This window comes from Microcaecilia unicolor, chromosome 11 (genome assembly GCF_901765095.1).
Source record: "Microcaecilia unicolor chromosome 11, aMicUni1.1, whole genome shotgun sequence".
Taxonomy (NCBI): Eukaryota; Metazoa; Chordata; class Amphibia; order Gymnophiona; family Siphonopidae; genus Microcaecilia; species Microcaecilia unicolor.
Window position 1 is genome coordinate 170,433,329 of NC_044041.1, and position 16,680 is coordinate 170,450,008.

General features: G+C 43.8%; 1 protein-coding gene across 1 annotated transcript in view; it reads left to right on the forward strand.

Annotated features, from left to right (window-relative positions):
* Positions 1-16,680, forward strand: part of ITPKC (inositol-trisphosphate 3-kinase C) — a 150,851-nt gene that overhangs the window by 121,360 nt on the left and 12,811 nt on the right. The window contains exons 3-5 of the mRNA XM_030217676.1: positions 12,199-12,298; positions 14,137-14,350; positions 16,362-16,566. Of these exons, the coding sequence (XP_030073536.1) occupies positions 12,199-12,298; positions 14,137-14,350; positions 16,362-16,566 (519 nt within the window). The remainder of the gene's footprint in view (positions 1-12,198; positions 12,299-14,136; positions 14,351-16,361; positions 16,567-16,680) is intronic.

Here is a 16,680-nt window from a genome sequence, read left to right on the forward strand (position 1 = left end):
TAGGACAGGGCTGATGCTAGGCTACAGGGAGGAGTGGGGTGGAAGGATAGAGCTGATGTTTAGCTATGGGTTGGATGGTGGGGAAGGGAAGGATTGATACTGGGCTACAGGGACGGATGGGGGGTAAGGAAGAGAAGGAAAGGGCTGATGCTGAGCTACGGGGATGGATAGAGAGTATTGAAGGGAAAAGCTGATGCCAGGCTGCTGGGATGGATGGATGGGGTAGGGTAGGGAAGGTCTTTGTTTTTGTAATATGTTTTAAAATTAATGTGTGTTGAATTGTGATCTGTTTAGAATTGTAGAGATAATGTGGCATAAAAATTTAGAAAATCAATAAATTTATAATTTTTGGTCCTTTATTCTGTAATTGATGAGGGTTGGTCTGTGGTCTGCATGTGACCACAAGCAGATGAGATTCTGTTGGCAAGTGGTTTATATGGGGATCTATGAATCTGACTTGTCTGGCTTTTCCAATGGGATGTTTATTGCTGTTGTGTATATTCACTGCTGCCTTTTTAAAGGTACCGTTATTGGAACTGGTGTTATGGTTTGCAATATAGGCTCTAAGAAGCCTCTTTGCAGGATTTAGTGTTACTTCACAAAGTACCTGGCAGTGACGGGATTTTATTGCTATTATTGAGGTGCTACCAGAATTTGAATACATTGTTATATGTCATTGCTGTAATTATAATTCAGGATCCTGTTGTGTGCGTTGAGATGTTTGCCATTATAGTAGACTTATATCTGGTCAAGTTTGATATGGCATAATATATATATACATAGTGCCCACCCATGTTAGCTCTGGGCCCACCGAAAAAGTCAGGTCTGGCTACGCCACTGCTTTGTGGAAAGTGAAAACTAGGAAAAGTGGTGGTGTGTGGAGAGTAAATGTTTCTCTCCCCAGCACAAACAGAATATAAGGACCCTTCTCTGCTGGCATAATATTCAGATCTTTTAATAAGACTTCTATTTTAACTTAATTCTTAAAGACATTTAGAGCTCCATTCACCCTTTTTGGTGCACAAACTGCTAAAAAGCCTATAGTAAAATGGCTTGTTAGCATTTAATCCTCGCTAATCGTTACACACATTAGTAAAAGGAACCTTTAGGGCCGGATGTTCGGAAGTAAACACGGATGCTAGAGGCCATTAGAGCCAGACTAGTGCCTGCGTTTACTGGTGCAGTATGCTGAAAGACCCCTACCGCTGCAAATAAGTGTGGCAGTGATCTGTGCAAGTAGCAGGCAAATGCACGCAAACATGGGAAATTACCTATTCACACAGTTGCTCGTACAGCCGCCAACTCCACAAGTGCGCCCATACTGCCACAAAACCTGCGCCAGCTCGGAGCTCATATAAAGGCAAAAAGTCAGGTTTTGTGCTGCAGCATAGTGAACCGGGAGAATGTCCATTAGAGCTGCAATGTGACAGACAAGCACACCGCTACCACAGTTAGAGAGATTTGCATCCAGTCCCATGACGAGTTATGAAAAGTGGCAATTCGTATAACGGCATGGACTATCAAATTGCATGCAGTTGGTTGTTGGATGTCTGCCCATTGACCTGCATTCACAGACCTTTGGTGCTGGTCAGCTTTCCTCCCTCTTCCTTCTTCTTCCTTCTCTTTCCTCCCCACCCCACCCCCCCTCAGGGTTCTGACATATGCACAGGAGAGCTATGCTTAATTCACAACTCTTCAGCGCATGTGCTATGCAATGTCCTCCGGTTGAACTCCCTCATGCTCAACACTGTGAGCACACCTAAATTTGCATCTCATTGAGCATGAGGGAGTTATTTTTCTACACTGATCCAGTGGTAAAACTCTGGCATTCTTCCAAACAGTGCCGGAGTTTGAGCATCGGGCTTTAAATGTGTTAATTGGTGGGATTTGGGAGGGACAGGGTGCAGTATTCATCCGAACCTCATTCAGAGACTGGATGTACAGCACAGCAGTGGTGTACCTAGGTTGGCTGCCACCTAGGACGGGTCGCCGCTACGCCTTCCCTGGCACATCGCATCACCCCCCACCACCACCACCTGGGGGTGCATGAAGCAGTCGCGCCGCTGTCAGCTTTGCCAGTCCCCTGCCCCGGAATAGGAAGTAACATCAGAAGGGGCAAGGAACCAGCGGAGTCGACAACAGCTCTGTGTACCCCCTTGCTGCCTGCATCCGGGGCAAACTGTCCCCACCGCCCCGCCCTTGGTACGCTACTGCAGCACAGACAGCTGCAGAGTGGAGTTGCATATTGATTGCATCAGTGCATCATGGACGGCTGAAGACCCAGAATTCATCTCTGTACTAGAATACTACCATCTTACATCATGCTTGATAGTGGAATAACATGTTGATGATGATCAATTAAATTGACAGGTTTATACTAAAGGACAAGTAATAAGGGGGAAAGGGAAATGGGACTTGATATATCGCCTTTCTGAGGTTTTTGCAACTAGATTCAAAGCGGTTTACATATATTCAGGTACTTATTTTGTACCTGGGGCAATGGAGCGTTAAGCGACTTGCCCAGAGTCACAAGGAGCTGCAGTGGGAATCAAATTCAGCTCCCCAGGATCAAAGTCCACTGCACTAACCACTAGGCTACTCCTCCACATCTTTTTACACCATCCTCTTTAAGTATTGCAAAATATATTGTGTACTCCTAAAAGATTTCGTACTAGGATGACACGGGCCAGGTATTCAGGGAAAACTGCAAAATGCATCCTCCCACACAGCTGTTGCATTTTAGAAGCTAAGTCTGAGGGTGTAAAGGACCCTTGTGTTCAGTAGCTGTCTCCTATAGCTTTTTCAGATATCCCCACCTATTTTCTCCATTGTAATAACTGACTAAATGACCTTTGATCTTGTTTTGCCCCCTCCAGCTAGCAGAGTTGTACTAGGTCCATCGAAAGTGCCTCATTAGCCCTAATTCTAGTTAAAGATACAGAAACAGGAGGCAGCCTGTCTTGTCCCCAATAAATTAAAAGCAGCATTGTTGAAATGAGGCAAAAAGCAAATGTAGACTCCTCCCATCCCAGTTTGCCTATAGTGACGTGAGTTATGGAAATGAGCCCTTTGCCCTGGGGCACTATCTGTGTACTCTCCACCCAGTTGCAGCTTTTGTTCAGAAAATAAACTACGAAGGACTGGGATGTTCTTGCTAGTCTTTTGATGCTTCTGTTCCAAATGCAGGGCGAACTTCTATGGAGTGAATCATTCTGTGTGGCTTTTCTCGGTTTCACAGACTTGGCAATATGTTAACTTTTTCACTTTGTTGGTCTGTTTCCCCGGATAGTGCTTCTTGCAGGGAAGGTAGGTGTCATGTTTCTTTAGTAAGGAGAAATCCAATGGCCTGACTTTAATATCTGTAGGGTAGCTTCCTCGCTGATGAGCTAAAGAAAATTTTTTTTTGTTGTTTACATTATCCTTCCACCTAACTATAAATCCCAGACAGGGCTATATGGAGGGCTGTGTGAGCGGTGCGGCTGCACAGGGTGCAAGGCAACAGGAGGAACTGTACCAAAATTGCTCCTCCATCTATTGTTTTCCTATTCTTGCCGGCGGCACAGCGGGTGGAGTGTAAACACCAGGGGACATGTCACACAGGGTGCGATTCCAGCTCAAAAATGGTCCCTATCCTAGAGCCAAATGAAAGCCTGCTACCTTCCCTCAGGCACTTCTGAAGCACAGTGGAGGATGGGGAGAGTGGAAGTTCAAATCAGAAGTCACTGACCCCCCCCCCCCCCCCCCAAAAAAAAAAAAAAAAAAATATGGTGATTTTAGTGCTTTCCCCTGGTTGACTCTATTGATGATCAGTGCTCTCTACACAAGAAGGGAGTGATTCTGGGTTCAGGGGATTGCATGGCTCAGGTGAATTATCAGTATTTGAAGCATTTCACTTGCTAAAGTGGCCTATATGAAATGTGCTGGTGGTTTCAGGCCAGGTACAGGCATCATGGGCATAGCAAGAGAGTTCCCATCAATGGGCTGAAAACCAGGGAAGCCCAGTTCAAATAATATTGCAGCTTTTTGTGATCTTGGGTAAATCATTTAACCGTCCATTGCCTCAGATTGTGAGCCTGTTAGGAACAAGAAAATGTCTATTTATCTGAATGTAACTTGCTTTGAACTATAACTCAAAAAAGGTGTGAGCTAAATCTGAAGTTCCTTCCTTTTCCCAGGGATTTGAATTCTGCTGTGCATCTTGACAAGAATACACAGAGCAGTCCCCTATTTTTCTGCACAGGTTCAAACATAGGTAGAAGTTGCATAGATGAGAAATCCCTTGCAAAGACAGAGTACGATTAAGATTTAGTTGGTCTGAGGTGCTGACTTGCGAAGAATCAGACTTATGATATGAATTTGAATCCCTGCTGTCACTTTGTTCCTGTACCATGCTTCTGTTCCCAAACTGCCTTGCATTTGGAAAGAATTTCTTTCCTGTGCCTGGCTAATGAGCATCCAAGCCAGTCTTCTGAAATGGATCCTTATCTATGTTGCCCCACATGTGGCAGGTCTCTGCCAGGGCCCAAGGGTGTTATCGCTAACTTTTATTGGACTCCACAGGTCCTGTCAGTATACTGCAGCCTAGAGCTCTTGGTCAAACATCTGGCAGTTTAAAATATAATGTGAAGAAGTGTAGAATGGTGTATTTGGGGTGCAGAAACCTAAAAGAGATGTTATTAGATAGGAGGCGAGCAGGGGTGGACTGACAATGATGTGGGCTCCCGGGCAGTAAGGGTCATTGGGTCCCCAGGCTGCTGCTCGCTGCCCCCCTCCCATACACTATTGTTCCCCCTACCATCGCAGATTCCGCCCCCTCCTGGACACTACAGTCTCTCGAGCCTCAGTGTATCCTGCCCACTACCACTATTCTGCCTGGCGACACTGTATTTTCAAAATGGGTGCTGAGACTTCCCGTGGTAGTCTCGCGGGTCTCAGCAGCCTTGCAAGACTGCCATAGGGAGTCTCAGTAGACGTTTTTAAAACAGGTGGTAGCGGGCAGGAAAGTGTTCTTTCCTGCCCCTGCAGAGGCCACTAGGCCACCAGGGCCCTTCAAGGTGAGACCGGGGAGGGCTTGGCATATGGCAGTGGCAGCGGAGAGAGCCTCTTGGCCCTCATGCACTGCCCCGGTTACCTGAATGGTCAGTCCTATTCATAAGTACGATTCAGAAGAATGACCTTAAGGTGATGGTGGCAGAGAATCACAAGGTGACAAGGTGGTGACCACGGCCAGAAGGGGTGCTAGGCTGCATATAGAGGGGCATATCCAGCAGAGGAAAGGAGGTGGTGGTGCTTCTGTATAAGTTGCTGGCGAGGCCCCACTTGGAGTATTTTTCTGGTATCTTAAAACGTAATGTCCTCTTAAAGTGGACACGTGCTAAAATTAGTGGAGTAGCCGCCTAGTGGTTAGTGCAAAGGACTTTGATCCGGGGGAACTGGGTTTGATTCTCACTGCAGTTCCTTGTGAGTCTGGGCAAGTCACTTAACCCTTCATTGCCCCAGGTACAAATTAGAACCTGTATATACCATGTAAACCACTTTGAATGTAGTGGCAAAAACAACAGAAAGGCGATATATCAAGTCCCATGCCCTTTCCCTTAAAATAACCAGACAGTATGACCTCAGCTCGTCAGCAAACAGAAGTCTCTTATCTCTCTTTCTGAAATTCACTTTTATTGAATAAACGTAGCTAATTTGCTCAGTTTGTAGGTTCTCAGAAGATACTGCCCCAAAGCAAGAGACTTTGTAGTTCTGAAAGCTGTATTGGTGGGTGGAGGTGGAAGTTTGAAGAAAAGGAAGCTTTAAGGCAGAGATGAAGCGGTTATTGGGTAGATGAAGGTGGTTCAGAGATGTGCTGCTGATGCAGTATCATGAGAGAAAAGGTGAACGAGCAGAGGTATAAAGACAAGATCACTGCAGGGGAACAGGGGACTTGTGCATCCGAGACAAGATGGAGAATGTCTGAGCTCGTGGAGACAGAGAGGTCAAGAAAAAGCACGCACAAGCCCAGGGAGGGTGAGGTAAAGGGACCAATAGGGACAGAACCTGAGACTAGGTAGCACAGGTGGTCACAGAGGGCAGTCCTTGATTGGAGAGAGAGGTCATATTCTACTGACCCATTGGAACAAAGATAGTAGGACTAATCAGGAAATGACAGCAGGTAGACAAGAAATCAAGCTTGGCTGAGAAAGGAAGGAGGCCTTTGCAGGAGAATAGGCCATTAATAACAAACTTTATATAAACAAGCAGGGGTGGCTGCAGTACTTGTTAGACTACATTACATACGATGCTGCTCAGGAGTGGCCTAGTGGTTAGGGTGGTGGACTTTGGTCCTGGGGAACTGAGGAACTGAGTTCTTCCCGGCACAGGCAGCTCCTTGTGACTCTGCCACTTAACCCTCCATTGCCTGCCGCATTGAGCTTGCCATGAGTGAGAGAGCGCGGGGTACAAATGTAACAAAAATAAAAAAATATATATCATTGTAGGAAGTGACTGCAGCAGTAAAAATCCTTAGAAGTGAGAACAGAGGTGTTAACCAGAGTTGACTACCTGCACTTGATGTCGAAGTTGACAGCCGTACGAAAGGGTCAACTCCATATATACCAGAAGATTTGGCAACCATATGAAACTGTACGAAATGAGTTATAGTAAGACTGCTACATACAGGGGGGTAGGGGAAGAGGGGGGGGATGGTTTCATAAGAGGCTGTTTAGTATTGTATCTATACAACTACATGTTAAACTAGCAGATGGAAGAGAAATGTAATGTTACATACATATGGGTAATAATAATCGTTGGTTTGTATTATTGTTATGTTAAAATTATAAATAAACTTGGAAAAAAAAAAGTGAGAACAGCATTAGTCATTAAGCGCATTTTAGGGCTACACTACAAAAGCTAGTATAAGGCTGCCGGGGGCAGAACAAGTATTGTGTTCACTTTTGGAGGCTGTATCTTGCTAAGGACGTAAGAAAACTTGAAGCAGTTCAATGGTTTGGGGTTTGCGCCACATGACATATCCTGAAGGAAAGGAGAGAGGAGTGATATGATTCAGGCATTCAAATATTTGAAAGGTATTAATATAAAAACAAACCTTTTCCAGTGACAGGAGGACAGTAGAATTAGAGGGTATGAATTTAGGTTGTAGGGGGCCAACTCAGGAATAACATCAGGAAGTACTTTTTCACGGAGAGGGTGGTAGATGCCTGAAATGCAGGTGGAGATGCAAATATAATTCAAAACTGTGTGAGATAAACACAAAGGAATCCTGTATAGAAAGAATGAAACCAAACAAACTTAGCGGTGTTTAGATGGCAACTCAGGTAATTGGGAAATAAAGCCAGTGTTGGGCAGACTTCTACAGTCTGTGCCCTGATCATGGTTGGACAGAGTTGGTTGGGCTGGAGTGGGGCTTTGACATTGAAGGATGAGGCCAGTGCTGGGCAGACTTCTACGGTCTTTGCCCTGAAAATGGGAAGGACAAATCAAGATCATGTATGTATATGTAGTATCGTAACATACCTCATGTTATGGATCATTAGGAGCTTAGCCGAGATTGGGTGGCGGAGCTGGTGGTGGGAGGCGGGGATAGTGCTGGGCAAACTTATACGGTCTGTGCCCTGAAGAGCACAGGTACAAATCAAAGTAGGGTATACACAAAAAGTAGCACATATGAGTTTGTCTTGTTGGGCAGACTGGATGGACCGTGCAGGTCTTTTTCTGCCATCATCTACTATGTTACTATGTTTATCTTGTTGGGTAGAGTAGCTGAACCGTACAGGTCTTGACCTGCTGTCATCTAATATGTTGCTTTGTAAATTAGACCTCATTCATGCGCAGACAGCTGTCAAGATGCAAATGTGTGTTCTCTGTAAAAGTGAAGGCACCAGGAAGGAAAAAATTAAAAAAGTTATATGTATGTAGATGTGGGTGTGACATGGTTCTCATTTGTAGATGATGTCCAGATCCTGATCTTGCCATGGTTGACTCCAGTTTGGCTGCTATGGTGGGGTGACTGGAAATGCTTAAGTAGTATTGTAGACTTCAAAGCTCTGAGAGAAATTCAAATTGCTTCTCACCTGCTGGATTTCCTTTCAACGTTAAATGCTTAAGTTGAAAGGAAATCCAGCAGGTGAGAAGCAATTTGAATTTTTCTCAGAGCTTTGAAGTCTACAATACTTCTTGCATCCAAACTTCAAAACTCTCCCCTCACCAAAAAGCACGTGGTTACAATATGGGGTGTATTTACACCTCATATTTGATAAACGGATTTTTTTGCATTATTTGTTTTTTTTTGCTAACTGAAAATTTATGCACTTAAATCAGTTTAGACTTGCGGTGTGGCACTGGATTTTAGTGGATTGGTTACTGTAATTTTCTCTCAGCAGGGTGAAGAACTGTCCCATTAAAGAGGCTGTAAACAGTACAAGATCCAGTGGTGGCTTCTGAATGTTGCAAGGAAACTTGATTATGTAACACCACTTTTATGAAGCACACTGATTTCCTAGTTTTAGAATTTAATTCAAAATTCTTGTATTGACACATTGGGCTTTTTATACAGGCATCCTTGTTAAGTGTCCATGCAGCTAGTCATCCAATTAGATCTTTGCTGGGTTCTTTTGTTTTGTTTTTGAGGGAAATTTTCTATGATACCCAAAGGTCTATCTTTTTTGGCTCCTCTGTTGTGGAATCAGCTTCCAGTTGAAGTTAGAGAAGAGCAAAACTATGTAAGGTTTAACATTTTAAAGAGATATGTTTGCTTAAGGAGGCGTTGTGTTGATCCTTGTTTACCAAGCTGGCTCTGGCTTTTTTTCCTACAGATTTCAGTGTGTCCTATTCAGAATGGCTTTTGGATGTTTTAAATTCTTTCAGCTGCAAATGCAAATAAGTCACCATTGTTTTGTTTGATTTGCTGTGGTCTTTGTCTATTTGTTTTGTTTTTGTGGCAGAACAGGGGACTCCCATGCTTTTGTGATTTGTATTGCTGCCCTGTGACATTTTTCCCCTTCAGGCTATTTCCCTTAGTTGGCCAGCAGGTGGTCTTTGACCTCTGCATTATAGCTGTAACATAGGTATGTTTTCTTTTTAGCTATATTCCCCCATAGGGAAAAGTAACCTGCAGTGTCTTTGGTCAAACATCCTTAGTGTTAATTCTGTGTGCCCTGAAGCTAAAGACCTAGCCCAGTCTCAGTTGGGAGTGTGGAAGGAGTAATCTCTGCACAGAGGCCTTGTTCAATTTCTGTGATCAGTTTCTTTTCCTGATCTCCCCAGGTACTACTTAGGTAGTAAAAATTATTCAGCTAGATTTAACACCAAATCCTTGTATTTTACCTGTTCCTGGGGGAGGGGGGGGGGGTTGTTGAGGGAATGCTACAATAAGGGATAGGAAAATGCAATAGTGCGTAGTACCTGTTACAAAAAATGCTCCCACATTACCTTTTTTTTTTTAGCACCTCCTAAGTTGATGACACTAAGTGCTCCCGTGTTGACTCAACCTGAGCCAGTTAATGTGTGGTAATCTGAGCATGTTGGCTGGTTAATGCTGCTGTTCCCCCCTTCACAAAAACAAAAATTCATGCAGTTAGCGCATGAAAAAGGGGAATAATGCAAAATTCTTAAGCACAAGCAATAATTAGATCAAAGTTGATAACATTAGCATGTGCAAAGCACCTTACAGAATTCAGGTGCAAAATGTACAGACAGAATATTGTGTAGGGGAATCTTTTAAATGAGTCCGATTGGTACTCAATATGATTGGGAAATTGTGGTAGTCCATTTTTCTGCGCATTAAGGGTCTAAATCAGCATGGTAAAAGGGACTTCTAGTGTTTTAGGTGAGTTTTTAAGAACCCCCTTTTTTTTTTTTCAATTAGTTGCCATGAAGTGCCTTTTGTAGAATTACTGAGCACTAACTTGGTTTCTTGAATGCTTGTTTAAGAACAGTGAAAAATTCAAATAGCATTAAAATTGGCCATGAGTGATACATTGGGCATGTTTGGTATAGTCTGCCCATTACTGTTGTAGAATTTGTCTTGACATCCAACAAAAACTAGAAAACCAAACAATCCAGGGAGCATCATAGGCATGATCAGCTATCTCACATCTAACAGATGGGTGTGATGTTAGCATTGTTAGATTGGAGTGAGAGAGAGCCATTTGGGATGGGGGAGGTAGTCCCCCCCGTCCCCCCCCCCCCCCCCCCCCGTTTGTGGCTCAGCGCTGTTATGTGGGAATTATATATGTGATGGATGGGATGAAGCTCTAGGGGTGGGACTGGGCACCCTGAAGTTGCTATTAAATATTGTTAACTTGAGCCTTTACCACCCTGATACAGCTGTATGACAGACCTAATGCATCAATGAGGGTGGTCTTCTGGAATGTGTATGGTATTACCTTGCCTGTAAAGAGAAGAAAAATCCTGGTGCAGCTTAATCGCTATAAGGCAGATACTGCATGTCTGCAGGAGACAAAACTAAATCCCACAGAACAATAGAAACTTGCATGGGTATAGGTGGGTGGGGTATTCTTTTCATCCTCACCTAATCGCAGGGTGGGAGTTGCAGTGTTAGTTTGAAAGCGATTGATGTGTAGTGTTGATTCTGTAATGCAAGATGAATTTGGGCAATATTTGTTGTCAAGGGTCACCCTGCCCAACTCCAAATTCTATCTATTAGTGGTCTATGGCCCCAACCAATATGAACGTGCTTTCTTTCAAAAATTAGTTTGTAGGGGGCTACTAGACCCTACACTCCCTTTGATGCTGGTGTGTGACTTTAATGAAGTCTTGGATCCACAGTTAGACTGTTCAACAGGAATTTGTGTGGGCATACATTGACCAGACAGGGGCATGCCTTATGTAGCGCCTCAGGGATACATGATGCATGGAGGCTGTTGCATCCAAACGAGAGAGACTATACCCATGTCTTGAAGGCACATGGTACTCTCTCACACATTGATGATATTTTGCTTTCCACCTCAGTTTTTGCATTAGTTAATAAAGCAGAGATCGGCCCTACTATGGTGATAGACCATGCACTAACTTGGGTGGACCTGGTGACAGGAGTGGGTAGCCATAGCGGAGCAACTTGGCGTTTCCCCCTCTTGTCTTAGTACAGATCAACATTTCTGGGAATATCTTCATGGGAAATGTTTGCACAGTGTAATGTAGCCCATGCGGATTCCCTTGCTTTCTTTTGGGAGACAGCAAAAGTAGTTTTAAGGGGAGACATTATTTCCTATGTGGTGTACTGCACGCGCCATATTGTATAGTAAGTACTTCTTAAGAGTAAATTGCAGAAAGCAAAGCACTCGTATGCACAATTGCCCACATTAGCATTGACAGAAACACTTATGGCTACACAAACAGCGTTGAATGCTTTGATACACAAGCATACAAAGATGATGCTATTGTATAGAAAATATTTCCACAGATAATGGAAACTGATCCGGGAAATTTTAGGCACATGTCGCCAAACATTGGTCTGGCGGCTCCCGTTACATCACAGGCCTGAGGGGATTTGCAGGGTCTTCTACATAATACCTCCTCTGATATCGTAGATATATTTACAAAATATTTTCAAGATTTTTATTCTCAAAAGCAGTCCTCTCCAAAGCCAGATGTCACTGATTATTTGACGGATTCGGGCTTCCCGAGCATATCTCACAGCGAAAGTGGCACTTAATGCACCCATACTAGCCAAAGAGTTTCAGAGAGCACAGTAAGGCATGAGAAATAACATGGCCCCAGGGCCAGACGGCTGTACCCCTGAATATTACAAGGCATTTCAGTTTGAGCTTGTAGGCCCTCTGATACTACAAATGTAAAATTATGCTGAAAAAACAAGCAACGCTAGAGACTAATTTCAGAGTCCTCCGTAGTGCAGAGCCATGGTTGCACTGAAGCTGCACAATTTTACATTGATTCCATCCTTGGACTCATGATGAAGACATAGGCCGAAACACGGACCATGCTGAGTCCACTTTTAAGTGAAGCTCATTGTCTTCAAGTAAATGCTGGTGTATATGTTAATAAGGACTTGTGCTTTTATCCTAAACTCATCACACTAGTCATTCCCACCCCCCTTTTATTCCGAATTTGTCTTGACACCATTTAGAAGCAGTGAAGGTGGGATGGAGTTAGAAGTATGTGTAGCTCATGGCGTTTTTTCCTAAATAAAATCTATAATGTGCTGCTATTTTTCAGAACAAGTCATGGAAGAAACTGAAAACCATGGTGCACTGGTCTCCTTTTATTGTGTCCTTTAAGAAGCGCTATCCTTGGATTCAGCTGGCAGGACATGCAGGTGAGAAGCACAGTGCTGCAAGATCTGTATATTTGTGAAGAAAGGCCACTGCAATTGCAGATAGAAAAGGAGAACCCTCATGGGCTTTTGTAAAATTTTGAATTGGTAGTTTCTTCCTCTTTTGGGTTTCCAGTTCCATCAGAAGTAGGGCTGGGATCTTGATGGTACCAGGAGCCTTCAGGTGCAAATATCTGGGGACCTTTTACCTATTTTCTATCCCTACCAGACCTATCGGGTCACTGCATTGGATGTCCTTAGCTAGGGACCATGCATCAGGACTATTTGAAGAACCTGTGAATAATTATCCCTGAATCCAGCCACTAGGTTTCACCTTTGAGTGATGACCATGATCGTTCCTTGTGGGGCCTGCACGCGGTTCATTCCTGTCCACAGTGTCCTTAGCTGTCAGCATTTTGTCTGTATTGACACCTGGTAGTAGTAGTCTTGGTTTTTGTTTGGGTTAGGAAGAGCTTGAGAATTTTAAGAGCCAAATACATTTCTGAAGGGTCTGTTATCTTTGTTTCCTCAGTTTGCCCCTTTTTGTTGGAAGGCACTGCCTTAGAGATTTCCACTTGTATAGCTGAATAAATCCTACTTGTCCTTGGAGAAAGCAGAGTTGCTTACCTGTGACAAGGATAATTGGTCACACTCTCCATCCTTCCCATTTATGGAGTTCTTCATGTAGACTGAAGGTACTGTGCCTGGGGAAATTCATGCATGCTCAGAAATCCTAGGAAGATTTTCCCAGAACCCTGTGGCATGGTTGGATGATACTGCCCAATTATGTGACTGATTATCCTGCTGTCTGGTGATTACAAGTAAGCAATTTTTGCTTTATTGCTTCATGAAGATTTGTGGCTTAAGTATTAAACTGCAGAATTTGGCACTACTACAGCTGGAAAACCTTAAAATTTCAGTATAAGCCCAAGGACATGAAGATATGAAACACAACATAAGAACAGCCATAATGGGTCAGTCCAATGATCCATCTAGCCCAGTATCCTGTTTTCCAGCAGTAGCCTGTCCAGGTCACAAGTACCTGACAGAAACCCAAATAGTAGCAACATTCCATGTTACCAATCCCTGAGACAGGCAGTTTTGTGTCGCTGAAACATGGCCCCGTGTCGGGTTTATACTGGTGCCAATAAAGGTGTTTCTTCCTGGATATTTACTTCTGTGGGATCTCCTTACATATACTCCCAGAGCTGCTACTTCTGTTGTCTTCTCTACTTTTTTTTGTTGTCCTTGGATTTTCTTAGAGGTGTTCTGTTGTTGTTTGCTATATAGTGGCTTTCCCTTGTCTGTGTCTCAATAGCAGACTATGGACTTTTCCTCCAGGAATTTGTCCCATCCTCTGGCAATGAGTTCCAGAGCTTAACTATTATTGAGTGAAAAAAATATTTCCATGTAACTTGAGTGGCCCCTAGTCTTTGTACTTTTGAAAGAGTAACAAATTGGTTCACTTCTACTTGTTCTATACCACTCAGGATTTTATAGACCTCAATCATCTCTCCTCAGCCATTTCTTTTCCAAGCTGAAGAGCCCTAACCTCGTTAGCCTTTCCTCTTATGAGAGGAAGTTCCATCCCCTTTTATCATTTTGGTTGCTTTTCAAATAAAAAACAATACACAGTCATTTTTGTAACCCTAAGGTGGCTTTTAGTGCCACATCTTACTACATGTGTCTCACTTCATGAGATATTGAAGCTCTGCATGCTCTTCTGAGGTCCGCCTGCCCTCCTTCCCTTACCAGTGCAGGAGATATGACACCTTTGATCCAGTACCCCATCTTGAAGGGATGATTCTCACTCATTTGCCTCCTACGTTCATTCCATACAGGTAACTTCCAAGCAGGTGACTATGGGAAGATCCTGAAGCGGTACTGTGAGTGTGAGCAACAGTGCCTGGAGCTGCTGAACAAGGACTCCCTGCGCCCCTATGTCCCTGCATATTATGGAGTGATTGAGAAGGATGGAGAGAGCTTTAACCAAATGGAGGACTTGCTTTCTGAATTTGAATCTCCTTCCATTATGGACTGCAAGATGGGAGTCAGGTAAGTCTCCTGTTTTCCAGCCTCTGAAGTGGTTTTCAAACTTATTGGATTTAATTGGAGAAAAATACTTAAACCATATGACCCAAACAGTATTTTCAGAGCCAGATTTACATTTTAATTGTCCATGAGAGGTGGGGATGACCTTTGTTTTTCCTATGTTGGCTGCAATAGTAGCAACAACCTTGATGAGAAACTTCAGCATGGGGCCTGTCTGCCTTCCTTTGAACTCTGACAGGACTCCTAAGGTGTCCATTGTCGCCATCTGCACAGATTTCCATGGCCAGTGTGTGTGAAAGAAGGCCCTGTGCTCAAACTTCACTACAAGGTTGTCGCTACTGCTGCAGTCTGTACAGAAAAACAAAGGCAGGCCTGGATGGGAGGCATAGTGGCAAACTCAACACCTGCCAAGGTCTTGGCGCCAGAGTTTTCTGACTTTTCTTCACAAAAAGAAGCAAGGCAACCATTGCAAGCCACGACCACTTCCCTTCAATTACAACTTCAATATCAAATTTTAGTTTTAATGCTATTTTATACTGTTTGAAATGGTTTAACAGATCAGATTCCTTCACTTCAGCTTAATGTGACAGGTGGGCCTCCCTCTTACTTGTCCAGTGTTTTCTCTCTTGACTTTGCTGACATTGACACCTCTGCAGACATCTGGATCTGCAGAACTCTGTCACTTGGCACTGCGTAGTGCGAGCATTCCCATTTCCCATGCTGCCTTGACCTAGGTGAAGCAGAGAGCTGACAGCAGCAAAATGCTGTAGTATACTGTATTTCCTCCAAACTACACACTAGAGCCACAATGGGCACAAGGATAGGAATAGGGCTGTGCTGTGTTTTTCCAGCAGTTGTTTTATTAGGTCGACATGAGAATTATCCAAATCAGGTGATGTATGTGAGTTTGAAGACCATATAGGCAAAGCCTTCAGTTTTTTTACAGACTTCATATTCCTACAGCAGTGGAGGGGGAAGTTGTGCTGCATTTGTTCATGAGAATGAATTTGTATAAAATTTGCATTTTATATGTAAACGTATGTTATTCTCTCTTCAGTATTCTACTTATATTCCAGGGGGTTGGGGGGGGGGGGGGGTGAGTTTTCTTTGTTGTTGTTGTTGTTTTTTTTTTCCATTTGTCCTAAAATAGCCTTTCTCTTGCCACTACCGCTCTGTCACATCTGATCCCTTCTGCAGTTTTTCCTTATTCTGTTCTTTCCTCTCTCTTTGCTTCCCTTCTGTCCTCTCTCTACCCCTAGTCTTTCTTTTCCCTCTTGCCACAAGGCTGTTCCCCCCCCCCCCCCAACTGGCAAGAAAAGTGGTGCTTTATGCTGCATCTGTTATCCATCAGCTTAACCATGAAGGGCACTGTGGTGCTATGCAATTAAAAGCATAAGCTGGCCCTGACAAGTGGGAGGATATAGATGCTACATGCAATGCCACAGTTCTGCTGTTGGATTGTTAGGGGGAGAAGATGGGTAGGGGAAGGGTACGCCATGTTCTTGTCTTCCACTGGCTTCCTGCAGTTCTAATGGGACTGGGGACTTTGATGGCAGGGTTGAATTTTGTGCTCTTGCCCGGGGCCACAGGATTGCAGGGAGAGCAGAAGCACTCTTTATTGGTATATATGGACACACTCATTCTCAGTTGTAGTGTGTTGACTTGCGCCTTCTTAAATATACGGAAAGATTTTACAGGTAGTGAGCAGAATTTTGCTGGATTTTTCCTTCCTTGCTTTTCAGTTTGGAAAGGCAAGACCAGAGAATTTAAGCTTTAGACACATGCTGGTGAGTGCGCTTAGAGGCCTAGTGACAGTTTTTAATGCAAATTAAAGTTTTTTTTTTTTTTTTTTTTTTGTCTAGAAGACCAGCATAGCAAGCTTAAAAGTTCATTACATTCATACACATGCAAGATAAAAGTTATCCCATGTGGGAATGTTTATATCTTTTCTGTCATCTGTCTGTCCTTGCTGACTGCCGTGTCAAGTCCTTTGTGGTTTATTGCTTTTGAGCAGGACGTACTTGGAGGAGGAGCTGGTGAAAGCCCGTGAGAAGCCTAAGTTGCGGCGAGACATGTATGAGAAGATGATCGCTGTGGACCCAAGTGCCCCCACTGAGGAGGAGCATGCACAGAGGGCCATCCTGAAACCACGTTATATGCAGTGGAGAGAGACTCTGAGCTCTACAGCTACTCTGGGCTTCAGGATAGAAGGGATAAAGGTGAGGGCTGCAGACAGGCAACGCAGAGATAAATTGCTTTTAGCATTCAACACAGCAGCATAGTTGCCTTGCATCACTAAATCAAGTTGATCAATATAATCTGTAGCGCTGCCA